This window comes from Nipponia nippon, unplaced genomic scaffold (genome assembly GCF_047370975.1).
Source record: "Nipponia nippon isolate SJK-2023a ecotype South Korea unplaced genomic scaffold, ASM4737097v1 scaffold_2, whole genome shotgun sequence".
Classification (NCBI taxonomy): domain Eukaryota; kingdom Metazoa; phylum Chordata; class Aves; order Pelecaniformes; family Threskiornithidae; genus Nipponia; species Nipponia nippon.
This window is the reverse complement of record NW_028262336.1, coordinates 103,081,632-103,103,363: the sequence shown is the minus strand read 5'-3', so window position 1 is coordinate 103,103,363 and position 21,732 is coordinate 103,081,632. Positions and strand designations below refer to the sequence as shown.

Below are 21,732 nucleotides of genomic sequence, written 5' to 3'. Positions count from 1 at the left end.
CTCCCCATCCACAGTGTTGCAGCTGGTTAAAGCATCACCACAGGGTCAGCATGAGGGAGCAATACCTGTGCTACCTAAAACACTGGGCAGCTTAAAACCACCTGCCTCAGAAGCTGGGTTGTGAATTGCTGTATATCTTGAACAATTCATTTAAGGACTGTCAGCGCCTTCACTCTGCATTGCTATGAAAGGAAACAAATGTTCAAATTGACTGAAATGGCTCCAGGCAGCTAAGAACATTTTATAATTGTGCTGAAGGCAGCTCTGAATGGTCCTGCTGTCTTAGCGGCAATGAAAAAGGAACAGCATGCTTTGCTGCTAAGTACATTTAGTTCTTGACTGTTGAAATCATCTGTCTGAACGACGCTCAGGCAGCAATGTTTCCTAATTATGAAGGCCAGTGAAGTACCCTGCACTGAGTACTGCATTCACAGGAGTTTTACTGTGGCTCCCAAAGGAAACTGCATATGAACTAGACAGCTGAGTCTTTTGTGAAAAGCTTTTGCCTGTTTCAAACATACAGCCCTGAAATATTCACGTATGGAGTGAGAGTATTTGCACCAGTGAATACAATGGCTTCCACCAGGAAAAGCAATGTCTTGTCGAAGTAGAATTAGGGGAGAAGAGAAAAAGGGAGAACTGTGAGGCTTAATAAGCATTTAATTAGACCTCCATATTGCTAAGATTGGATAAGCTGGAGACAAAACCAGCTCCATTGCCTGGAACAGAAGTTATTGAAAAACCGAGCAGCCATCATCTTATGCTCATGTACATGAGTCTTATGATGCAGTGTTGGGAATTTCAGCATTCAGGTGTGTTATCAATAATGCTTAAAAAAAAAGTTTTCAGCTTATCTTATTTGCAGACCCCTATCATTTTTTCAGCAGTTTCTGTCTAGTCATCTGTTAGGTCTCTCTGGTTGCTTGTTTGATAGCTGCAAGTTAAGCATAGCTACACTGCAGGCCGCAGGTCATAAGAAATCAGCTCCTGAAAAGGTATGCTTCAGTGGTCTGACACCATTAGCTAAAATCTCTTTCAGATTCCCCTTGAGAGACAGACTGGCCCAGAAAGCTGCCCTATAATTCACATACTTGATGTTGACAGTATGCGCAAGCATAACAACCTACAGACTGAGGAGCCATGAAACTGCTCACCAGTACGTGACAAAAACAGAGTCACTCTTCAGAGAGAGGTGAATACCACTTCTACATGTTGACAACAAATGCAGATTGCTTAATATTTCATTACAGATCTAAACATTTAATGTGCTTCCTCTTTGAAATGTCCCTGCACATCTGGGCATGGCTGGCTTTATTTTCTACATGCTGCTGCCTTGTAGAAAGGTAACTTCTTCCCTCTTACCACAGACAGGTCTGTCACCATGCTGCATGACTTCTTCTGGTATTGTCGCTCCCAGGACCTGAAAAAAACAAGAAAAGGTGTTAGTGATGACTACTGCTACGTTAATGTTGTTGAATGGTCTGCAAGAGAGTGGGATGTAACAACAACTTTGGAAATTAAACAATATTTATTGTGGTGTACATGACATCTTTGCTAATGGATTATCCTGAAACGAGGTACTCTGATCAGTTAGTGAGAAACAGCTTGAAACCTTCCAGAAGTGAGAGCCATGCTCTGCAGCAGCAAGTAGTACCAGAGGGTTGGAAAGTGTGATGTGGAGAAGGCAGCAGATTGGAAACTTTCAAGGTCAGGCTGCATGGGGTTCTGAGCAACCTGGTCTAGTTGTCGATGTCCCTGCCAATTGCAGAAGGGATGGACTAGATGACCTTTAAAGGTCCCTTCCATCCCAAAGCATTCCATGATTCTGTGATATCCCCCTCAGGGCACGTTTTTGAGAAGAGGCAGCATCAGGCACTTCCAGGGGCGGCTGTAAAGTGCACAGACTTGCTGAAGTCAACATGCGGGAGCAGGGTGAAACAGTTTCCTGTGCAAAAGGAGTTCTGATTTTAGCCAGAGAGAGAGGTAGGTGTCTGTCTTTTTAATTCCTGTGTGTGCCATAATTAGGTATTAATCCCAGAAGCGTAGAAAACAAATGATATGTTGACAGCTACTTGAAAACAAATCTCTCACACTGTAATTCTTAATATGGCCATTGAGCTTCAGGCAAGAAGTATTTTATCTTTTCAAATCTATTGTCCTAATTATAGCTTGCATTTTAACTGAGATTTCCTGTCTCTATTTCCCTACCAAAGGATACTACCATTCAGTAAAAGAAAGTCCTTTACTAACCCTTACTCTTACTGTGAAGTGGAATTACTTTACTTTAGGTTAGGACCAATCTATCAGTAGGGGCCCTACTGATAGATTGGGAAATATTTGTCCTAGGTTCTGCAAACAGAAAGCTTACTGATACTTTCAGAGATATAACATGGAGAAGAATAAACCAAATGCTTTGTATGGAGAGTTACTGAGCCAGTGAGTCATAGGTGACTCCCCAGTATATGGCTATGTTGCTACTTTCTGGTTTTTGTCCTTTCCATTTGGCAGTAGAAAGAATCCCTTTGGACCCAGCCAGCCTGGTTATATCAGCTAAGAACCACAGCCTTACATCATATAACAGATTTTACTTTATATCCTTTGAAACATTCATTATGTTAGTTAATCCACTTTTCATTTTCTTCCTCTGGAACAGGCAAGATAAGGAGGCACAGCTGGTTTGCTTCGCAAAAAAGGTGCTTTATTATCCAAATCCGGCAACTTGTTTGTCTGCAAAATCAATACAAAACATTATTTTTTTAAAAGTTTCTGATCTTTGAAGACGTAACTCCTAAATAAATACTAATTGCAATATTACATGCCACATAGATTTTGCATTTGTAGGATCTTGTTTTAGTTAATTCTCAGATGACAAGGAACATTTAGATAAGTACAAACCCAAGAAAGATACAGGGATTTCTTTTGCTTATAAAATGTGTGTGTTTGTGCATGTGTGTGTGTGTGTATTTCTTCCACATGAAAAAAAGATGAACAGTTTACTGGAACATAATACAAAGCCAGATATAGAATAGTTATGGCATTTTGCCCATTGAATCTGTGCCTGAGTTAAGCCAGTGGACTATTTGCCATTGGCTCCTATAGTTTTTGGATCAGGGTCATGGATTTTGGTCCAAGCCCACTGGAGTGACCGGAATCCTTAAGAGAAAACAAAGTATTCACATGAAATGCTTGCTTTCCCTTTAGCAGCTACCATGCTTTCAAAAGCCCAAGGTTTTGAAAAGTGGTCACATCTGGCAGAGGTTTAGGGAGCAGGATAAAATTGTTGGGCTGAGGGGCAGAGGAATTTATAGAAAACCACCCGCTCAGGAATCCTGTGTAGGAAGCTGCCATCTATTACCTGATGAAACACTCAGTTCTTTGGTGACAAGCTGGAGCAAAAGTGCTTTGCAGCATGACTCTGTCTACACAGCCCAACAACCTTTATTTATTAAGTGTACTTAAATATTGGTTTTGCTGGCTGGTGTGAAGAGAGTCAAAGTTACATATAGCTCCTGGAGAATGAAAAGAGGATGAAGGCATTCATGTGTGCAGAGCAGGGCTGCATGCAGTTTTCAAAAGCACATGGAGCACATGGAGCACCTTGGCCACTGCCGTTGTCTTTACCCTCCAGTCCTGGAGCTGAGGCTTGGTGCAGGGGTCTCACACACCAGGGCTGCTGCAGGAGCTGTACACAAGCATTTCCCTCTGCCCCAGGTGGGACTGCCTCTGAGGGGGATAAGCAAGATGGGAACACTCTTTGTCTTTAATGTGTTCTCTTGTGAACTCAGGCAGTGGCCTGCATGCTTGTCCTATAAGAAAAATGTCTGGAAAGTTACCTGAGTAGTTACAGACTCACAGACTTGCTCCTTGGGCTGCTCAGTATTGCTGCAGACAGGAGCTAACAGCTGTTTTCCATGGTGGTAGCAAATTTTCCTCCCATCCCCATGGACAGTGTGAGGTAGCAGCTTTCTGCCTGCTAACGTAGACCTGCATTTGGTTTAGGCTTTAGGTGAGAGGTGGCTTTTCCGTACTCTAGCATTGCTTTACCATTCCCACTCTGACAAGCCAAACTGATTTATAACCACTGGGGCGGCAGTCATGCTTGAGGCATGTTTGGAGATGATCATACTTCTAGTGATGCTCAGTATGGTCCACAGTGCCTGTTGAGGAGATATTTGAGGGCCTCAAGATATCCCTGTGTGATGGAGGATGCTTAAAGCAGAGTAACATATAGTTCATTTGCTCTCAGGCAACCAAAAAAGCAGGCAACAATGTGCTGGTGATGTAGATATGTATAATGAAGTTGTGCCCTATGTTCCTTTCAGATTATCATTTTCCTTGTGATGGTTTAGCTGAATATGCTCAGCATAATGTAGAATATCCCTAACATACAGATATTCTTAACAGATACTTCTAGCAGACCAAAAGGTCGTAAAATTGTCCATGAAAGTAGTCAGAGCTTGTCTTTACTCCGCTAAAATATCCATATAAATTTCAATGAAGATTCTGTTTCTTGGTGAGGACCATGAAAAAAGGCCACCTATTTATATTTAACCTAATAACCATCCTTCCTGCCGCTAAAAGAACTGAACTTGAAACTGTTTCAAAATTTTCCTCATTTTCTCTCATCCATCATTATTTAAATAATAATAATAAAAACAATTAATACTTACTCAAAAGCATATATTTAGAATCCTGTCTGCTTAAGGGATTACACTAAAATGTCACTTCTAAAAAAAGATGTATCTAATTTCACCATTGTCTCTCTGAAAGGTTAAGTATGTAGAGTAGAATTAATGCTTATGTTGATGTACAGATTATCTGTCTTGTCATTCAGTTTGATATTTTTCATAGACTATTTCAAACTCTAGAATGACAGATAAATTGCAGTTGCAATGGATTTCTGAATTTTCTATCAAGAAAAAGGAAATAGAGGGGTTAAGCCACCTCAGGAGCTACCTAACTCTCATTTCAAAACATTTTTAAAGTTTGGGGTTTTTTTTCATAGACATATATTTGTATTTTGGGGAGGGAGCAAACACTACAGCATGTAGTGAAAATTTGAGTAATTTGTTAGCATGTTAAGTCTTGAAAAGTAATGGCTTCTTTTTACAGAGAGAGCATAATGCCCTCTCAAACTCCAGACAGGGTCTTCACATGCCTCATATTTATGCAGAAAAGCTTCTCCCTGACTTAATGCTTGAATGACAGAATTTGCAATTTCCCTCTCAGGAAATACTGTGTTAGTGCTCAGGACAAGAGTCTTGGCACTGCACACTACGCTGCATAGGCAAAGAAAGTCCCCAGCTCTCTGGGGCTTGGGTGGGAGAATTTCCTACTCAAAATGTGTTCTCCTCAAGTCATTCCCAAAGACCAAGCTTATGTAAATGAAGTATTGCACCAAGTTCTTCCACGTCCACTTGATTCACTCAAATTTATATAGGAAGTAAGTTTCCAACTTCTAGAGCTCAATTTTTTCCTGCCTTTCATATTTCTAGATTTGTTGATGACCATTTTTTCTGCATTTAGCCATGCAAAGCAAAAGTTAAGCGCACAAAGGCAACAGGATCCCAACACTTTATTTCCATTGGTAGCCCCATATAACTTCATTTCAGTGACTGGGAGCAGTCAGCATGCATTTATCAAGAACAAACAGTGCCTGACCTACCCAGTGGCCTTCCATGGTAAAATGACTGATTTGTGATTGAGGGAAGAGCAGTGGTTGTCGTTTGCATGGATTTTAGCAAGGCTTTTGACACATGCTCCCACAGGGTTTTTGCACCCATGTTGAGACATTATGGTTCTGGATGGGTAGGCAACCAGATGGATAAAAGCCTGGTCGGATGACGAGGCTCAGACGGTCATGGTTCCTGGTCAGACCCTACCTGGGTGCTTGTAAGTGGGGTATTGCAGGTCTGTCCTGGGACCTGTCCTGTTTAATAGCTTAATCAGTGACCTGGAAGAGGTGGAGGAGTATGCTCTCATCAAGTTTGCACATGACACCAAGTTGGAGGAATGAGTCAATATACCAAGGGGTAGGGCTCCCATCCAGAGGGACTGAGACAGGCTGGAGGAGCAGGACAACAGGAACCTTATGAAATTCAAAAGGACAAATGACAAGTTCTTCACCTGTGAAGGAAGAAGCCCCTGCACTGATGTAGGCTGGGGGCTGCCTGGCTGGGGAGTAGCTCTGCAGAAAGGACCTGGGGGCCTGGGGACAGAGCATGACCTGGCAGCAATGATGGGCAACAGCCTCCTGGCCTGCATTGACAGGAGCAGAGCCAGTATATGGAAGCAAGTGATTGTCCTCCTCTAATCAGAACTTGTTAGACCACATGTGGGTACCACATCCCATTTTGGGGCCCCTGGTCTAAGAAAGACATTGACAAACAGCAGCTGGTCCAGCAGAAGTCACCAAGTTGGTTGGGGGCTGGAGCACTTGTCCTATAGAGGGAGGCCAAGGATCGGGGCTTATTCAGCCTGGTGAAAAGATAGCTTGTGGGGGGGATGATAACCCAATAGCAGCCACCCAGTACCTATGGGGAGGTGACAGAAGGTGGAGATGAGCTCTTCTCAGTGATTCTTGGTGGGATGATGAGAGAGAGTGGTCATTAGCTGAAACAAGATCAGCTATAAGGAAAGCTGTTTCCCCATAAGGAGAGTCAGGCAGTGGCACAGGCTGCCCAGAGGTGTTGTGCATCTCCATCTTTGGAGGTTTTCAAGGCCAGATGAGATAAAACCCTGAACAACATGTTGTGGCCTCATGACTGACCCTGCCTTGGGCAGGAGGCTCGACTACAGGCCTCCTGAGGTCCCTTCCCACCTGAATTATCCTGTGGTCCTAAGCTAGCTTCTGATAATGAACAGTAGTCTGTGACCATACTATTTGTTTCTATATAGCTCCTGTGTTAGTTAGGAGTGATGGATGAAACTTGCTGCTCACAAAGTATTTGTTGGAAGTGGACTGCGACTTCGGACATCTCTGTTGCCAGACAGCTCCAGAATACAGGGTGATCTGGACTTAGGAAGTGTGTAATCACCCAAAGAGTGAGATTTTAGAATAAATTTCCCAATGTAGTTGTAGGGGGAAAACTACTTAAATAGTTTTAAAATAGAGGTTGATAAATTTATGAACAGGATTATGTGATACGATTGCCAGCAATGGCAGGGACAGAATTCAGTGACCTAGGAGCTTGTGCAAGCTTACATCTTTTATTTTCACAAATGCAAGGCCAAGCTCCTCATCTTCAAGAATAAATAAATGGAAAATTAAACATAGTAAATATCGTAAATATTTCATTGACACTTCATACTGTGAAATTGAAAGCAATCTTTTGCCCAGTTTGAAGTTATTAGAGTTTGTAGCTCTGAGGCTTGATAACCGTGATAATAAATGGTATTTATATTCTAGTGCAAAATGGATATCAGACTCAAAATGCACAAATATGGACAAACCTAATTAAGCTGTGATTGGTTTATTCATATCACAGCAGCTGAAGGCTATATGATAAACAGCTACAAAGCAGGTGCAGCATGTCTCATTGGCTTGATTATTAAAAATTGGCATTTTATTCAATTCCAAATTAAAAAAAGGAGATTGTGTACAAATTCAGAGAAAGTCAGTCATGCTATAATTGTATTGTATTGTAACAAAAACTAATTTTCTTCATGAAGTGATTGCGTAGTTCCAGTTTGCCATGATAAGTCAAGCTCAAATCTGAGCACAGGAAGATCTAAAAAAAGTCAAAATGTTCTCCATGATGCATGGGCCAGGATATAATCTAGAGAGGGCCAAATTTAGAGTAATAACACTTACATTTTTATGTCCAAGTCACTGAAACTTTGTATAGCAAACTGCAGTTTCAGTGGAAGAAAAGGCATGTTTCTGCAGTCGCATACTGTACAAAGGCAGAATTTTTCTATTGAGATACCTACCAAAGATCTTACAGGAGCCAAGGGAACCACAGCCAAAGTTGTCTTTATATCTCCTTGGGTTTTAATAAAGTGGCAGTCCACTACACTAACAGGCATATTCATACTTACTGTGAGGGTATATAGAATGCCACTGACCTCATGTAGCAGGTTTGGGTATGGTCCTGAGCACTCACGAGAACAGATGAGCCCTGAAACCTGGAAGCAGGAGGGAAGAGCTACATGTCTCACTGCTGCTGGTGTCACTGAAAGAGCGTGCAGGGAGGCAAGCCCCCACAGCATGGTTGGTTTTCTTCTCAGCAGAAGTGCAGTCGGATGCGATAGGGCTATTATGGGCTAATCTGGGAGCGGTAAGGTACAATTTTGTTTTCACTGCAGAGCACCATAAAGCAAATAAATAGTGCTTACCCTTTAATGAAACTCGATAAAATTCAGTTCAGCGATATCAGCATTGATCACTGTAAACTGACGTTGCTATTACCACGTACCTCCAAAAAGCTGCCCAGCGTAATGTACAAAGCAACTACACAACCAGAGTTGCAACAGCTACAAGTGTTATTAACCAGCAGACCTACAACTAGAACACAGACGGTAACTTAGAAATACATGACAGAAATATCATATTGAGAAAACAAGAGCAGAAAAACAAATTTGAAAGGGAATAACATCAGTTAATGTAGTGATTGAAAACCCCTTACAAGTTCCCATGCTCTAAGTTTACATCGTTTTTCTTAAAGAGAATAAAAGATTGTTTTTGAGTTTTGTGTGTACAGTGCAAGTGCCTTGTGCAAGGTATACTGCCGGGTAGGTGTTTGATCAGTCTTGATGCTATTAAGAAAGTAAGGGCTTGTTTCAGTCACCTAAACAGGGATATGCAGCACTGTGTGATACGCTGAGTCTGCAGCAGCCAGGCCAGAATGGGGAAGGTCTCCCTGACCTCCTGCAGAACACTTGACAGCATGAGGCAAAAACGTGGGATATGCTAGAATGCCTCCAGTGGCAATAGATGTCTATCTTCAGGCAATGTAACCGAACCCTAAGTGTATGTGTTTTACAGGGAAAAAGGATACAGCATGGTTATAAAAGTCATGGTTATTTCTAAGGATTTTTCCAATGGGAATCTGGGAAAGGAAATTTTTCATCTAGTGACACAACCAGGCATTGCAAATATTGATCAAGGAAAAATTTATTTACAGAGATTTTTCAAATACAAACATAAAATAGCACATATTATATATATATTTTTTACAAAAATGAATATTGAAATAATAAACATGGTACAGCACAATACAACATCAATGAGCTAAACGTAACAGCAACAGAAATCTATGTCTGGAAGAAGTTTCCTGTTAGTCGTACGTAACCAACAGAGCTCTACAGTACTGTGAGTGGAACTTCCAATGGACAGAAAAACGTCCATTTACTGCACTTCAAAAAAGTACTATAGGGAAAGGCTACATATGCCAAGTAATTATGTTGCATTTTTGTAATAATGCTGAAAACACAGAGGCTCAATAAAAGTTATATAGGGCTGAATAAGCAGTGGCTAAATGTTTGGGGAAGAAAAATGTGTAGAGAATATACAAAATACTGAGAAAGTGGCTTATTGGTCCTTTTATTAAGTTTAATGTATAGATTAAAAAGTGTTGCAACACTGAATTTTAAACCACCAGAGAGAAGTAAAAAAAAAAGGAAAAGAAAGAAGAATTATGCCAAAAAAAGTTTCCTCTCTACTCATTTTGTGCCATGGTCAACATCTGTGCGTGCATGTGTGCTTTCGGGAGCGCCGTGCTGAGGGGCTGCCGGGCGCCACCCCAGACCCCTGGCACCGCCGTCCCCTCACCCACCCCTCAATTAATCGGTGCACACAGAATTTCACCATTTGCCAAAGCGGAGTTTTCCTTGCTTATATTTTTGTGGAGCAGACCACGGGCGCGCTGAGGTGAGAAAGCCCATCCCTGTCCAGCCCAGCCAGGTGACTTTGCACCACATTCACCTCCCTGCCCTCCCTGGGGCCACCCACTGTCCCACCCCACTCCCACTCCAGAGAGAAAGCACTTAAAAATTTCATGTTCATTGTCATTATCCAGAAGACGTCGGCAAGCCCCTCGGGCGTCTGGCAGCGCCCGTGTTCCGGGGCGGGCTCAGTAGGGGTACTGCTTCTGCTTCTTGCCCGAGAAGCAGGCCAGCCAGGTGCACACCAGCATGGCCGCCGCCGCGCCCCCGCCCGTGCAGTAGTAGGCCCAGCCGATGTGGCAGGTCCCTGCAAGAGAAACAGAGCGACAGCACAGCGTTAGCCAGGGGAGGAAGCGCTGCCGCCACCCTCCTTTCTGCCCACCCAGGGAAAGCACTTTTCTAGGTTTCTGCCCACTTGTACATCCACCTCAGACAGGGAATGTGGGGCGTAATTCAAGCAATTAGAGAAGCCAAGCTGTTTACATGTCTCCTCTTAGTTTTCTACAGCGGTTCTGCAGACAGGCCTCCGAGCTCACTTGCTTGGCCAGTTGCTGTTTTCCACACAGGGGGAATCGCCACATGAGAGCCAAAGCCGAGGCTGCTGGCACCATGAGAGTGCCAGCCATGGGGCGGGCGTCCCTCTGCCCACCCGGCCCAGGGAGCACCCGTGGCACCGCTCTCCACAGCTGCTGCAGTGGGAAGAGGGTTTTTCCCACCTTTCTCTTTCTTCTCCTTCTCCAGGCAGCGTCTGAGGACATTTTGATTATTTTTGACTGAGATTTTGAGGGTTTGCACATAACATGGGCCAGGGCCTGCTCCTGTCAGGAAGAGCTGGGTGGTTCCACCTCTGCCATCTCAGTGACAGGGCTCAAAACTGGACCCAGCTGCAAGCTGCTGGGTGACTACGAGCCAGGACATGGCTGCAGGGAACCCGTTCATATTCCCCGCTCACAAGCATCAATTCTGATCAGGAGGCTCCTGGTGGCAAAGGATCATGGTGCTGGGGGTCTACCTGCATGGGGGCTGCTGTGGGAATGGAGTCCGCAAATACAAAAATAGAGAAATTTCCCTATCCCCACCCAAGGTCACAATGATTCAAACTTCAATGATCTTTCGTCTAATGTGTTTAATAGTGTCACAATATGGCCTTGAATACATTTTATGGCCACAGTATCTTTACACAGCCAAACTCATCACCAGTGTATGGTGTTGGGGAATCCCATGGTGGACCATAAAGTGACTGCTCCCCTTCCAGGCACCACGGTGCCTGCAGTAGAGGAGGAGATCAGGAAAAACACCAGCTGCAGCAGGGAGGAAGCCTCCTCACAGAGATCTCCGAAAGCAAGGAGATGGCTGCTGTTACTCCTCAGGATTTCAGCCCATCTCAAAAGTAATTTTCACTTGGGCTGCATCATCTTGGTCATTTTGATCTCGAGTGCTTGGGACTCATTACAACTGAGGTTCTCCCTGTGTCTCCATCTTGGGTGATACTGCCCTGCTTTGAGCAGCGTGTGCTCTCAGTAAGGCACAAGCAGCAATACGGCAATTCCTTCCCACTCTCCGGAAAATGCAGCAGAAACTATTCTCCCCTCCAGAGAATAGAAGGTAACAACAGAGTTGCCATCTAGAAAGACAGAGCTGAAACAGGTGGCATGTCCGTACTCTGTCCCAATGGCACCCTTGAGGGCCAGGCTTCCAGTTCAAGCCATTATCAACTTGGCTAATCCTGCCTTAGGCACAAGACACACAAGATATCTGTACATCTCAACATGTCCAAAGCATTAGCATGCCTCAAGGAAGACCGCATGCACATCAACTGTCTGCAGGATATTGTCAAAGCTGGCCAGCTTTGTAAGGAGACATTAGTAGGAGGCAACACTTATGCTCTTGGCCACTCTGAAGATCTCAGGTTGACACCACAGCAGGAAGCATAGAACTTGTTTCATTTTTTCTTCATAACCCTCAAAACTTTTTATTTAAAAAAAGGTCCAGTGAAACAAAGATCCTGATGTGACCAGAGGACTTGAGGAGCTGTGGCCTTGGCTTGAGCCCATTAGCCTCTCTCCTTAATGTGCTGGAGCAGACAGGGAGATTTACTTGGTTTTATAATCTGGTTATGCTCTGTAGATCAACACCATTCTTGGCTTCCTTACAGAAGACCACACAGAGAGTCTGACTTCTAAAAAGAATACCATCAGAAACCATGGAGAGACGCCAAGTGCCTGGCAACGTCACTGATGCTGATCCTTGCCCAATCTCACAGCAGTCCCTGGAGAGACCTGTCTCTGGACCATCTATTGCTGTGCCTGTGTACACATACTGTCCATAGCTTCTGCTGGGAATTTCAAAACCAGACTTAAGCATACACCAGATGTCTAAATCCATTGGATTGCTTTGAAAATTATCATGTTTATACCAGGGTGGGGTGTGCTAAAGCATTTCTTGTGATAAGAGGAACTCCATCTGATAGGTCTTTTTAAATTGCTAAGTGTTCCTAAAACTACTAGAGAACTGTAGTTGCAGCTTGAAAAAGTACATCTTTCTCATCATGATGCTTCCAGGTAGAGAAAATAAATGTCAAAATGCTACTTTAAAAAAGAGTTTAAAGATTCACCTGGTAGCACTGCACAAAGCTGTGACCTAAGTGGGACAGAATGAAGTACATTTGAACTTTTGCATGGTGTGATTTCAACTTTTGTGCCTTGGCAGTGGAAAAGAGGGAGGATGTACCTGATACATATTAAGAAAGAACTGTTAAATCAGTGTCAGAGATGTGCTCAACAGATACAACATGCACATTCAGTCTTGGCTGAAGAGAATAACGTTTATTTCTCCATACCATGCTCCATTTACCCTAAGGACCACTGCCCTACTTAATGCTCTGAGGCATGGCAGGCAGCCTCTTGATCTAACAAATGCAATGTAGTTCACAAGTGTGAGTTGGGTCAAGATGAACAAATGAAAGAATGAGAGAGTGGAGGAGAACGGATGAAAGAGCCGGGAGCCTGACCTTAGAGCAATAATAACACAGCAATAAACCTGGCCATTATTTCCAGCCTGTGTCAGGAGCAATGGGAGGCCTCAGATAAAATAGCTTGATCTGTACTTGGATGATGCTGAGCAGAACAGCATTTCAAGCTATTGTGCTGAAGAAGAGCCTGCAGCGGGAAGGAGTCTGAGGGTATAGGACTTAGCTATACTTTTCATTCTAAGTATAGGTAAGTCGTCAGTCCATAGCTAAGTATAGCTACAAGGCGAGAGAGAATCCATCTCAAAGGTACCTGTTGATATGAATGATTGCCCACACTGCACAGCCACGTGTCAAAATGAAACAACACTACCCCTGTAGCAATATAATCCTACATTGCACAAGGAATAAAAAATTTTTGAGTTAGTATTTCTGCTCTGGTGTTCTCATTTTACTACATGTATCAGCTATATTAATCCATTGCACCCTAAAGAAAGATTGTTGGTTGTCAATAACTGGGTAATTATTTTACAGTTTAAATTGTAAAATTACTTCTGCTTCACTTTGATATTAAACACTCATTTTAAAAGGAACATGAAGCTTTATAAAAAGCAGGGTTGATAAGTAATTAAATATAACACCAAATGAAAAGAAATACACCTATAGAAATGTTATACATTAGAGAAGATAGACTTTGCTTTCTAGTTTATGTTATAATAATGGGTACCACAGAAGGACCCTGTCTCGTGTTCCAATTTTATTGCACTGACATCAGTGGGACTAGTCATGTATTCAGAGGTAAGCAAATGGTTACGGGCTTTGCAGAACTGGGGCTTAAATTCAACCATCAAATAGATCACTTTGCCTTCATGGAGCCCATCATATTAAACATTAGAAATGTTCCATTGAAGTTTCCCATTTTTTTACATGTCAAAACCCTAAAACAAAGAGCAAGACCACCTAATTACTTGATAGAATTAAAACAATTAGTGAAACCATGTCAATTTTCACACACACAGAGAGACACAAAAGCTGTTGTTTTCCTCAAGGATGCACAGGAATACATATATGTAAAAGTGTGCCAGTCTGTTGGAGGTGTGGAGATGCATGCAGGAATGTGTATATGTTCTTGCTCATAAGGTGGGCTGGATCTGGTTTCATGCCAAAGTAAATTCCCCAGCAGCTGAAGTACTCTTCTAGCTGATAGAGATGACATGCATCACAGCAGCTTCCTTCTCTGCACAGAACTGGTGTTGCTTTTAACAAATCAGTCTTCACCTGACAGGTCAGTATGGAGGGAGAAGCTGTGGCTCCACAGGAGACCATAAATAATTGGAGCTCTTGGTTGCTCAGTGAAGCAAGACTGTCCAAGTTGGCTCAGGTAAATTTGTAGCCAGCCATTAAGAACTTTGTTTTCACATTTGTTTTACTGGGATTGGCAGCAAGAGCGTGTCAGGATGAACTCTGAAATCACAGAATAACAGACCTTGCAGCTATAGGGCTGGATGGCCATTTTCCAAGCAAATAAAAGAAGGAAAGAGTGGAAACATTACACTCCTCTCTTTTGTAAAAGGATTGAAAGAAATTGAAAGAAATCCAGTCCCCGAGGATAAAGGGCAAAAGCAAGGTGAGTGAGGACTCTATCAAAAGAAGATTCAGCAGAAAAGAGTCCCATAGAACATAAGACAATATTTGCCAAATCGAAAGAAATCAAAGAATGTGGAAGGGCAGTTTTGCAGTGATGGATGGGCTTATTAAAAACCACTTCCATGCCTTTTCCTGATTTCTGACGTGATCTTCAAGGCCATGATATGTGTCCCGTAGCTCCCCCCTCCTCTTCAATATATAAGGCAAATAAAGATTAAGACAAATTTGGGAGTGAGTGAAATTTGGCAACAGAAAATCTGCAGATACTTGATCTACTGTGGAGCTGTGCCAGGATCCAGTTGCCAAAACAGAATTTTACCAGGATTTCTATTTATGATGTCTTATAAATAATTACCACATATAGTTATCAAGGTCCTGAAAATAACATACGATTTTCATCTAAAATAACCAATAATTGACACTTATGAAAAAATATCCAGAATATGAAAGTGTCTTGGATGCAAACCTGTTAATTGCAAGACTTAGTATCTTAAATATTTGTACCTTCTTTGCTATTAATGTTAAGACTATCCAGGGCTTGCAGCCTGGAGTATTTGGCAAACTAATCATTTAACCTTAAGTACAGCCTGTTTTCCAAGATGAAGGCAAAAAGGTTTCAGAATTAGCTGGGCTGAAGAATACAAATGATATACCTTCAAAAATAAAAACTACAATTCCTACTTGCAAAAAGTTGTGCAGGAACTCTAATTAACAGCTTCACATGAAAGTCCAGTACTACAGGGAATGTGAATTCATGCAATCAATCAAGGTGTTTGAAAAGTAATCAGAGAAAAAAGTAAGGAGTGTGATGTTAAGGGATATACAGGGATTTGGAGATATGAAAGCCACAAATGAATGTAAAAGATAATCAGCTAATTAATAAGAAGGCAAAATTATTTTGAAACAAAGCCAAGATAAATTAAATAGCTGAAGATTTTTTTTCTTTACACAGTTACAATGAAAAACCGTCATGTGAAATCAGCTACAAAAGCAGGAAAAGAAGTTAAAACTTGGAATGCATCCAGAAAGGATTAAAGTAGTTATGTGAAACAAAGAAAGAACACTATATAAGGTAAAACTGCAGCCAAACAAATAGCTTGATACAAAATTATGAATTTAGTGAAGGTGGTTTCTTTGTTGCATGGATATGAGTTTCTCAATGCATTTCTCTTCTTTAAAAATATATGATTTTTTTATGCATGCACAGATCAAGCTATTTTGGTTACTTATAATTGGCCAAAGAAATTGTATGGGCATTTTGCATTAAAATTAAATGCATAAAATCTCATAAATTTCAGAAGTATAAAAAGGTGGAAAAAGAAGTGCCAGCTTGAAATTCTTCAGTTCTGCTGTGTGCAGTCAGTCACTCGTATGACCAAATCCTCTCTTTGGAGGATCACATAATTTTGTTTAATCACACCTCAAATTTGCTGTAGGTGTGCGTTTATCATGGAACAATGAAGGAGAAACCAATACCTTGTGTCAATTACAATGCTCAAATCCCAAGAGCAAATAGCTTATGTCCTGCTAACGAGGAGCTCTCCCAGCCTCTTGGAAGAAGTCGGCAGAAAGCTCGCCTATTGCAGGAAGTGAAATTAATTTCACCTCTCTTTGGACATCCACAGTGCAGAGACCCAGACTGGACTAGTCCCCCAGGCCCCCTCTGGAGACAAGAAGGAGAAAAAGTCACTTAAAAAAGTGTGTTCCGTTTCATCTTAAGGTACACATCTGAAGTACAGCAGGTGAACCCTGCTCTAGTAGCACTTATTTTTCTCCCTTTAACTATGAAAGGATTCTGAACAACTAGTTTAGCTGCCCTTTTCAAGTAATAAAGGGCACCAGGTACTTGCTCCCAGATGGTCTAAGTCCCTTTCTGGATGCTGCTGCTTATCTCCATTGACTGCAGAGGATCCTTGCCTGACCATGTTCTAACTCTGGCAACACAGGTAAGCGCCTTATGTTAGACAGAATACATGTAGGCCTTGATATAGTCACCAAAGGCTTACAAAGATTTAAAAATGGAAGTTATCTGGGTGGCACTAAAGAGGAAAAGTTTCTCGATGAAACACTTTCTTTACTGGCATATAGGCTGACTCATTCATTTATCTAAGAACTCAGCAGCTGCAGCTCAGGTATGCTCATAAAGATTGTGCTCAGCCCCAGTCAAAAAAATGAATTGGTAAAATCTCTGAGCTGTTTGCAGAGGATCTGCGAACGAAAAAACCTGGCTTTGTTAGATAGATCGCTCATAGAAAAATACAGCTTTGAAGCCATTGCCTTTAATAGGATTCTAATAAATTGTCCTACCCTCTAAATCCTTTTCTTGATTGTTTTGGCACTGTATGTCAACATTCAGCCAGATGCTGAAATGATGCCACCTAAGGCCAATAAACTAGTTGACAGAGCTTTTTTTATATTCACTGCTTTCTGTGGGGTTTTTATGTTGTTGTTTTAGTAACTGCACTGTTTGCTTTTAAACTGTTTTAAAGATCATTTACTCTAATATTTCTATAGCAAAAGTAATTATCAAGTCAACAGTTCTCCTTAAGATATTTCAGGCCCTCTAAAAGTGGCAAAAGGGAACCTTAATAGTAATGATCTTTGGAAACAAATATCCCTCAAATGAGAAGTTTCTGAGAGCTTTTGAGAGCAATTCAGCTGCTTGTTTAGTTCAGGATGGGAGCCAGCCTTTTAAGTTGCTCTCCAGACAGCTACTTCGGCCAGGAAAGCCCTTTCACAGTGGTTCACAGATGGATGGACCACCACAGAGGTCAAGCAAAGGTGTGCGTTTGGAGCCATCTGCTTCGGTTGCTGCTGCAGCTGGGCCCCCAGACCTAGCATGTCTCTGTGCGTGACAGCTAGTGATGGAGTGTGACAGCCAGAGAACATGAAACAACTGGAAAGGATCTAGGAGGACTTGCAGAAGAAACAGGGCGGGAGGCTATTCACAGCCTCGTAAGGATGGCATGAACTCAAACAAGCACAGAATGCATTTCAGGCAGGCTGCAGCAGCAGCCGGGGGGTAGGCAGGCATGGTGTGCCAATGGCCACACCTGAGCCATGCAAGCCCTTGCTGCCAGACCTGTGACTTTCACTGCCTTTAATAGCAAAGAAAAGCATAATGAAACTGAAAGATGAGCCCTGAAGGTAGTTACATACAGCAAACACCAAGCCATGTTTGTAGGATGCTGCTTAGCACAAGTGATCACCCAGCAGAATAAAAAGTAGGTCGTACGTAGGAAATGTATGACACAAAAAGTAATCTCTCACAAAAAGCAGCAGGACATAAAAAATTCTGGAGCACTGATCATCCAGGCTGAGTCCTGACTGCCCAAACATTCCATATTTCCTCAAAGGAAGACAAACATTTTTTCCCAGTAGTTCAACTTAAAAATTTGAGTTTATCTTAAATTTAGTGTCTTCATTCTTTCAGGTTAATCAGGTAAGTACATAATATCATTTCATACATCTGGTGGCAGGGAAGTGGCAGCTGGAGGCCAGATGAAATTTCCTAGGGCACCTACAATGGCATGAGTCATCTACGTTTAGATAAATGAATCTTACTCTAGATAAACATTTTGCTGTTTGGGCTCTTAGGTATTGGTCTTGTAGTGCTGTTTCACCAGATGCTAACTGAGGCTCAATTTTGTGAGTTAAACTGAGCATGGCCTGTACTCTGCGGGACCTTCTGTGGGATTTAGCTGCCTCCACACCCGTCACAACAGAAATGAGCATGCAACAACTGAGCAGCCTCTGCATGCACATCTAGGGAAATCAATGGCCTGAAATGAAGTCTCGTACTGATTTTAGACATTCAAAACCAATACTAATGTATTCACACGTATACACTCACATTGCCCTTTAAAAAGGCATGCAAGTTCAGAAGATTTTTTCACACAGTCTAAGTTTTGCACAACATGGACATTTTTGCAAATATCTGATGCAGTCTTCACTTTAATGCATACTCTCACCTTAATGCAAGGTCCCTCACTTATTGAATTTCCTGCTAAAACCCTCATTTTTCAGCTGTTATTCTTGTGTGGTACATTTAGAAATGAAAACAAAATGGTATTAGTGCCTCTAGCTCAGCAAAACTGAATGTGTGCTATATGATATGCTATAAAGATGCTTGCTTTTGGGAAATTGCCTGCTGATTCCTTTTGTAGACCATGGGATTGTGTAGATCTGACTCATTTTCACACCCTTCACTCAGCAGCTCTGTGCTGCTATGCCACGTTGGTGCTGCCCTGAATGGGCCCACAGGCAACTCCAGAGTGTAAATAATGCAGCATAACTATAACAGCTTGCATGGTGACAAGAGATTAAGATGACTTTGATCCATCCTCAGACATTTGGTAAAAGTGAAAGGCAGTCCCTTTAACCACTGCTAGTTTATAACTCCAGTCTCCATCTCAGGCATTAGCCTGGGCCAAATGCTAATTAGACTAAGGACTTTGACTTGGTCACTGGGCAAACAACTGCACTAGTTTAAAACATAAGTATCTCTTTTCTCTTGCCCCCATTTATTTATATTGCCCTATTTCTAGGAGTTACCACCCTAAAAACAGTGGCAGAAGACTGCTCCAGTCCATGGTCTGGTGTTCTGGTGGGAACTCTGCTCCATCCGTGATCTGAGATGGGATGCTGCAATACAGAGCAGGGCCCCAGGACCTCCATACAGATCCTGCTGACTGCCAGGGTGCTGGGAACCACAAGCAGAGCAGCACAGCAGAGACCTGTCATGGCCTTAACCCCCCAAAAAGATTTGCCAGAGGTCATTTCTCAAAGTCCTAATCTACCACTGTGCTTTTTTTCATGATAGCAAAACCAGAATGCTAGAGTAGAGCAGACAGCAGGCCCCTCTAAGGTACACCAGTCTCTCTGTCTGTCTATTTATGGAGGTTACTCCCCATCCTCATTAGCAAAACAGCTCATCTATTGAATGCAATTTAATCAACAAATGGGGTTGTCCTTGGCAGGGTATCTTCAGTTGAAGAATGACTCCTCTTTGTAGAGATCAAGTTATACAAACACTTTCATTTGATTGAAAAAAATTAGCCCAGTTAAATACATAAATGTTTAAGTAAACTCTTTGGACATAGTTCACTTAATAAAAAACAAATAAATATCCAATTTTAAAGAGAGCAGCAAACTGCTGGGCATTTCACAATGCAGCTCAGGTTTTCTAGAAAAGAATACCCGCATTCACTTATACGTAAATTAAAAGCATGGTTATTTTTCCTGCAGCCTTTTTAAATATTGCTTTGGAATGTACACAGAAATGTGTGTGTTTGGCGGGGGCGGAGAGAGGGGGTCCCCTCTTCACAATATGGGCTATCTCAGCACTATTTGGAGTGCCTATTAGTCTAATGCCTTTTCAGAGTGCCTGAAGACATGAAGAAGCACTTCTTATCTAGCACACCCACTAAGGATGAGGCTATGTTATGGATTCTTAGCATTGCTATTTTTTATTCTATCTAGTTACTAGCATGTTACGGGGGTGGGGGTTTGTCTCATTTTGGTAAAGCAAAAATTTTCATTTAATTGCTAATTCTGGCATATTTCTGGTTAACATTACATTTTGCTGTGCACAATTCAGCTGCTTTTCAAGTGAGGTCTTGCAGTCCCTGCTCTGTACCTGCCTCTTGTCTTTCTCATCCTCCTATAATGTAGATTACAGTTCCTGGATTATCTTTTCTACCTCCAACCTCAACCATTTTTTCACCTCACCTTTTGCAAGTCCAGAATGAATCTCTCTCACCGGTGAATCTCCACCTTTGCTGGCTCTGTGCTCAAACGTGGTGTGCTTTGACTCTCCTTCCTAACCATATGCACACATTCCCTGTGGCCCAAGCCAAAACAGTTGTTCTGCTATGCTCAAAGAGGAGGCTGAACACTGTCGGCTGATCAGCATCCCTTTGAACAGCCTCTCCTCTGAGAGCAACCACGTGCACTGAATTAGGCCCTCAGCATCATCCTCACTAGCACCCACACCTGCAGGAGGGGCAGGACCAGCACTCCCACCACCACCATTTCTCCCATCAGCAAACCAGTGCAGGGCTCACCGCAGCTCAGCTTTTCTGAGGGCAGATTTTGAATGCAGCATGTATACCTGTGGTTCTTGAGGCAACTCATTTCACAGATTCAGAAATAGAAAGCATATCATTGCGGCTTAATCAAATTAAATATTCAAATGAAAGCAATAATTACTTAAATTTGTCTTGAGACTTAGTGAGATTAAGTCTTTGAAACATCATTTTTGGCCTGTAGGCTATAATGAGTAAGCCAGTCTCTAATGATTCAGAAAAGACTAGAGGGTTTGGGTTATCACCAACCAAGAGGTATTTATGTAAGGGGATGAGCAGTGTGGTTATTAAACACAGCCCTCAGACAGTACCTCTTCTTTACAGATGACTTTGCTAACACAGCATCAACCAGACACTGACATTAAGTAAAAAACAAATCCTAGCCAAGCATTTACATTTACTGCCAGTGTATGTGGAAAAGAGATGTTTAGTGGCAGAGCTGCCTGGTGGAAATCACTATGGCAAATTTCAGCTGTCGTTATAATCTAGGATTGCAGCAGATTGGTGAGACCAGCACTCCCATCAAGCCTAGGCACGCCCTGCATGCTCCAGGTCCAGAAAACATAGTAAGAGTACATGCCTTCACAGTTAATGGAATATATCTCATGGTCCTTATGTGTACCTGGAAGGAAAACTGGCAGCTGAAATCTTTCACATGGGTTTCTTCACTGACTTTAATGGCAGAGTGATTCAATTTATGCAAATATCTGACTCAGGAGTCACGACTGAGATGGTGAAGGTGGTCTCAGAGACTCTGCTCTGATTGCGGGCATGACTGTCTTTAAGGTCACAGTTTGTAACTGCCTAAGTGCTGTCTTCAAGGAGCTCAGACTGGCACGACACCCGCCTTTTTGTGGGTTTGCAGAGAAATAACATGGAAAGGTAACACTTTTCTGCACTCTGGGGAGAGCAATGACTGAAGCCTGGGAACGAGCAGGCTGTCAGGGACACAAGCAGGAATCGCAGAGCAGAGCTGCTCACATGCTTGGTGTGAAAGAGCAGGCATCAGTGTGCACCAGCGAGGGTATCAATAGCCCAGAAGAATATTAGAGTTCAGAATAACAAGGTAAAGCTTCTAGAGCACATTACACATCCCCTGGGCAACACCATTAGCGGCTGCTGATAACAACATCAATGGCAGTGGTA

At 42.4% G+C, this 21,732-nt stretch overlaps 1 protein-coding gene across 2 annotated transcripts in view; it reads right to left on the bottom strand.

The window, feature by feature from the left end:
* Positions 1–9,097: 9,097 nt before the first annotated feature.
* Positions 9,098–21,732, bottom strand: part of LHFPL6 (LHFPL tetraspan subfamily member 6) — a 144,173-nt gene continuing 131,538 nt past the window's right edge. For both annotated transcript variants that reach the window (XM_087757591.1, XM_087757592.1), the window contains exon 4: positions 9,098–10,192. In XM_087757591.1, coding sequence (XP_087613717.1) covers positions 10,074–10,192 — 119 coding nt within the window. In that variant the 3' untranslated portion in view covers positions 9,098–10,073. The remainder of the gene's footprint in view (positions 10,193–21,732) is intronic.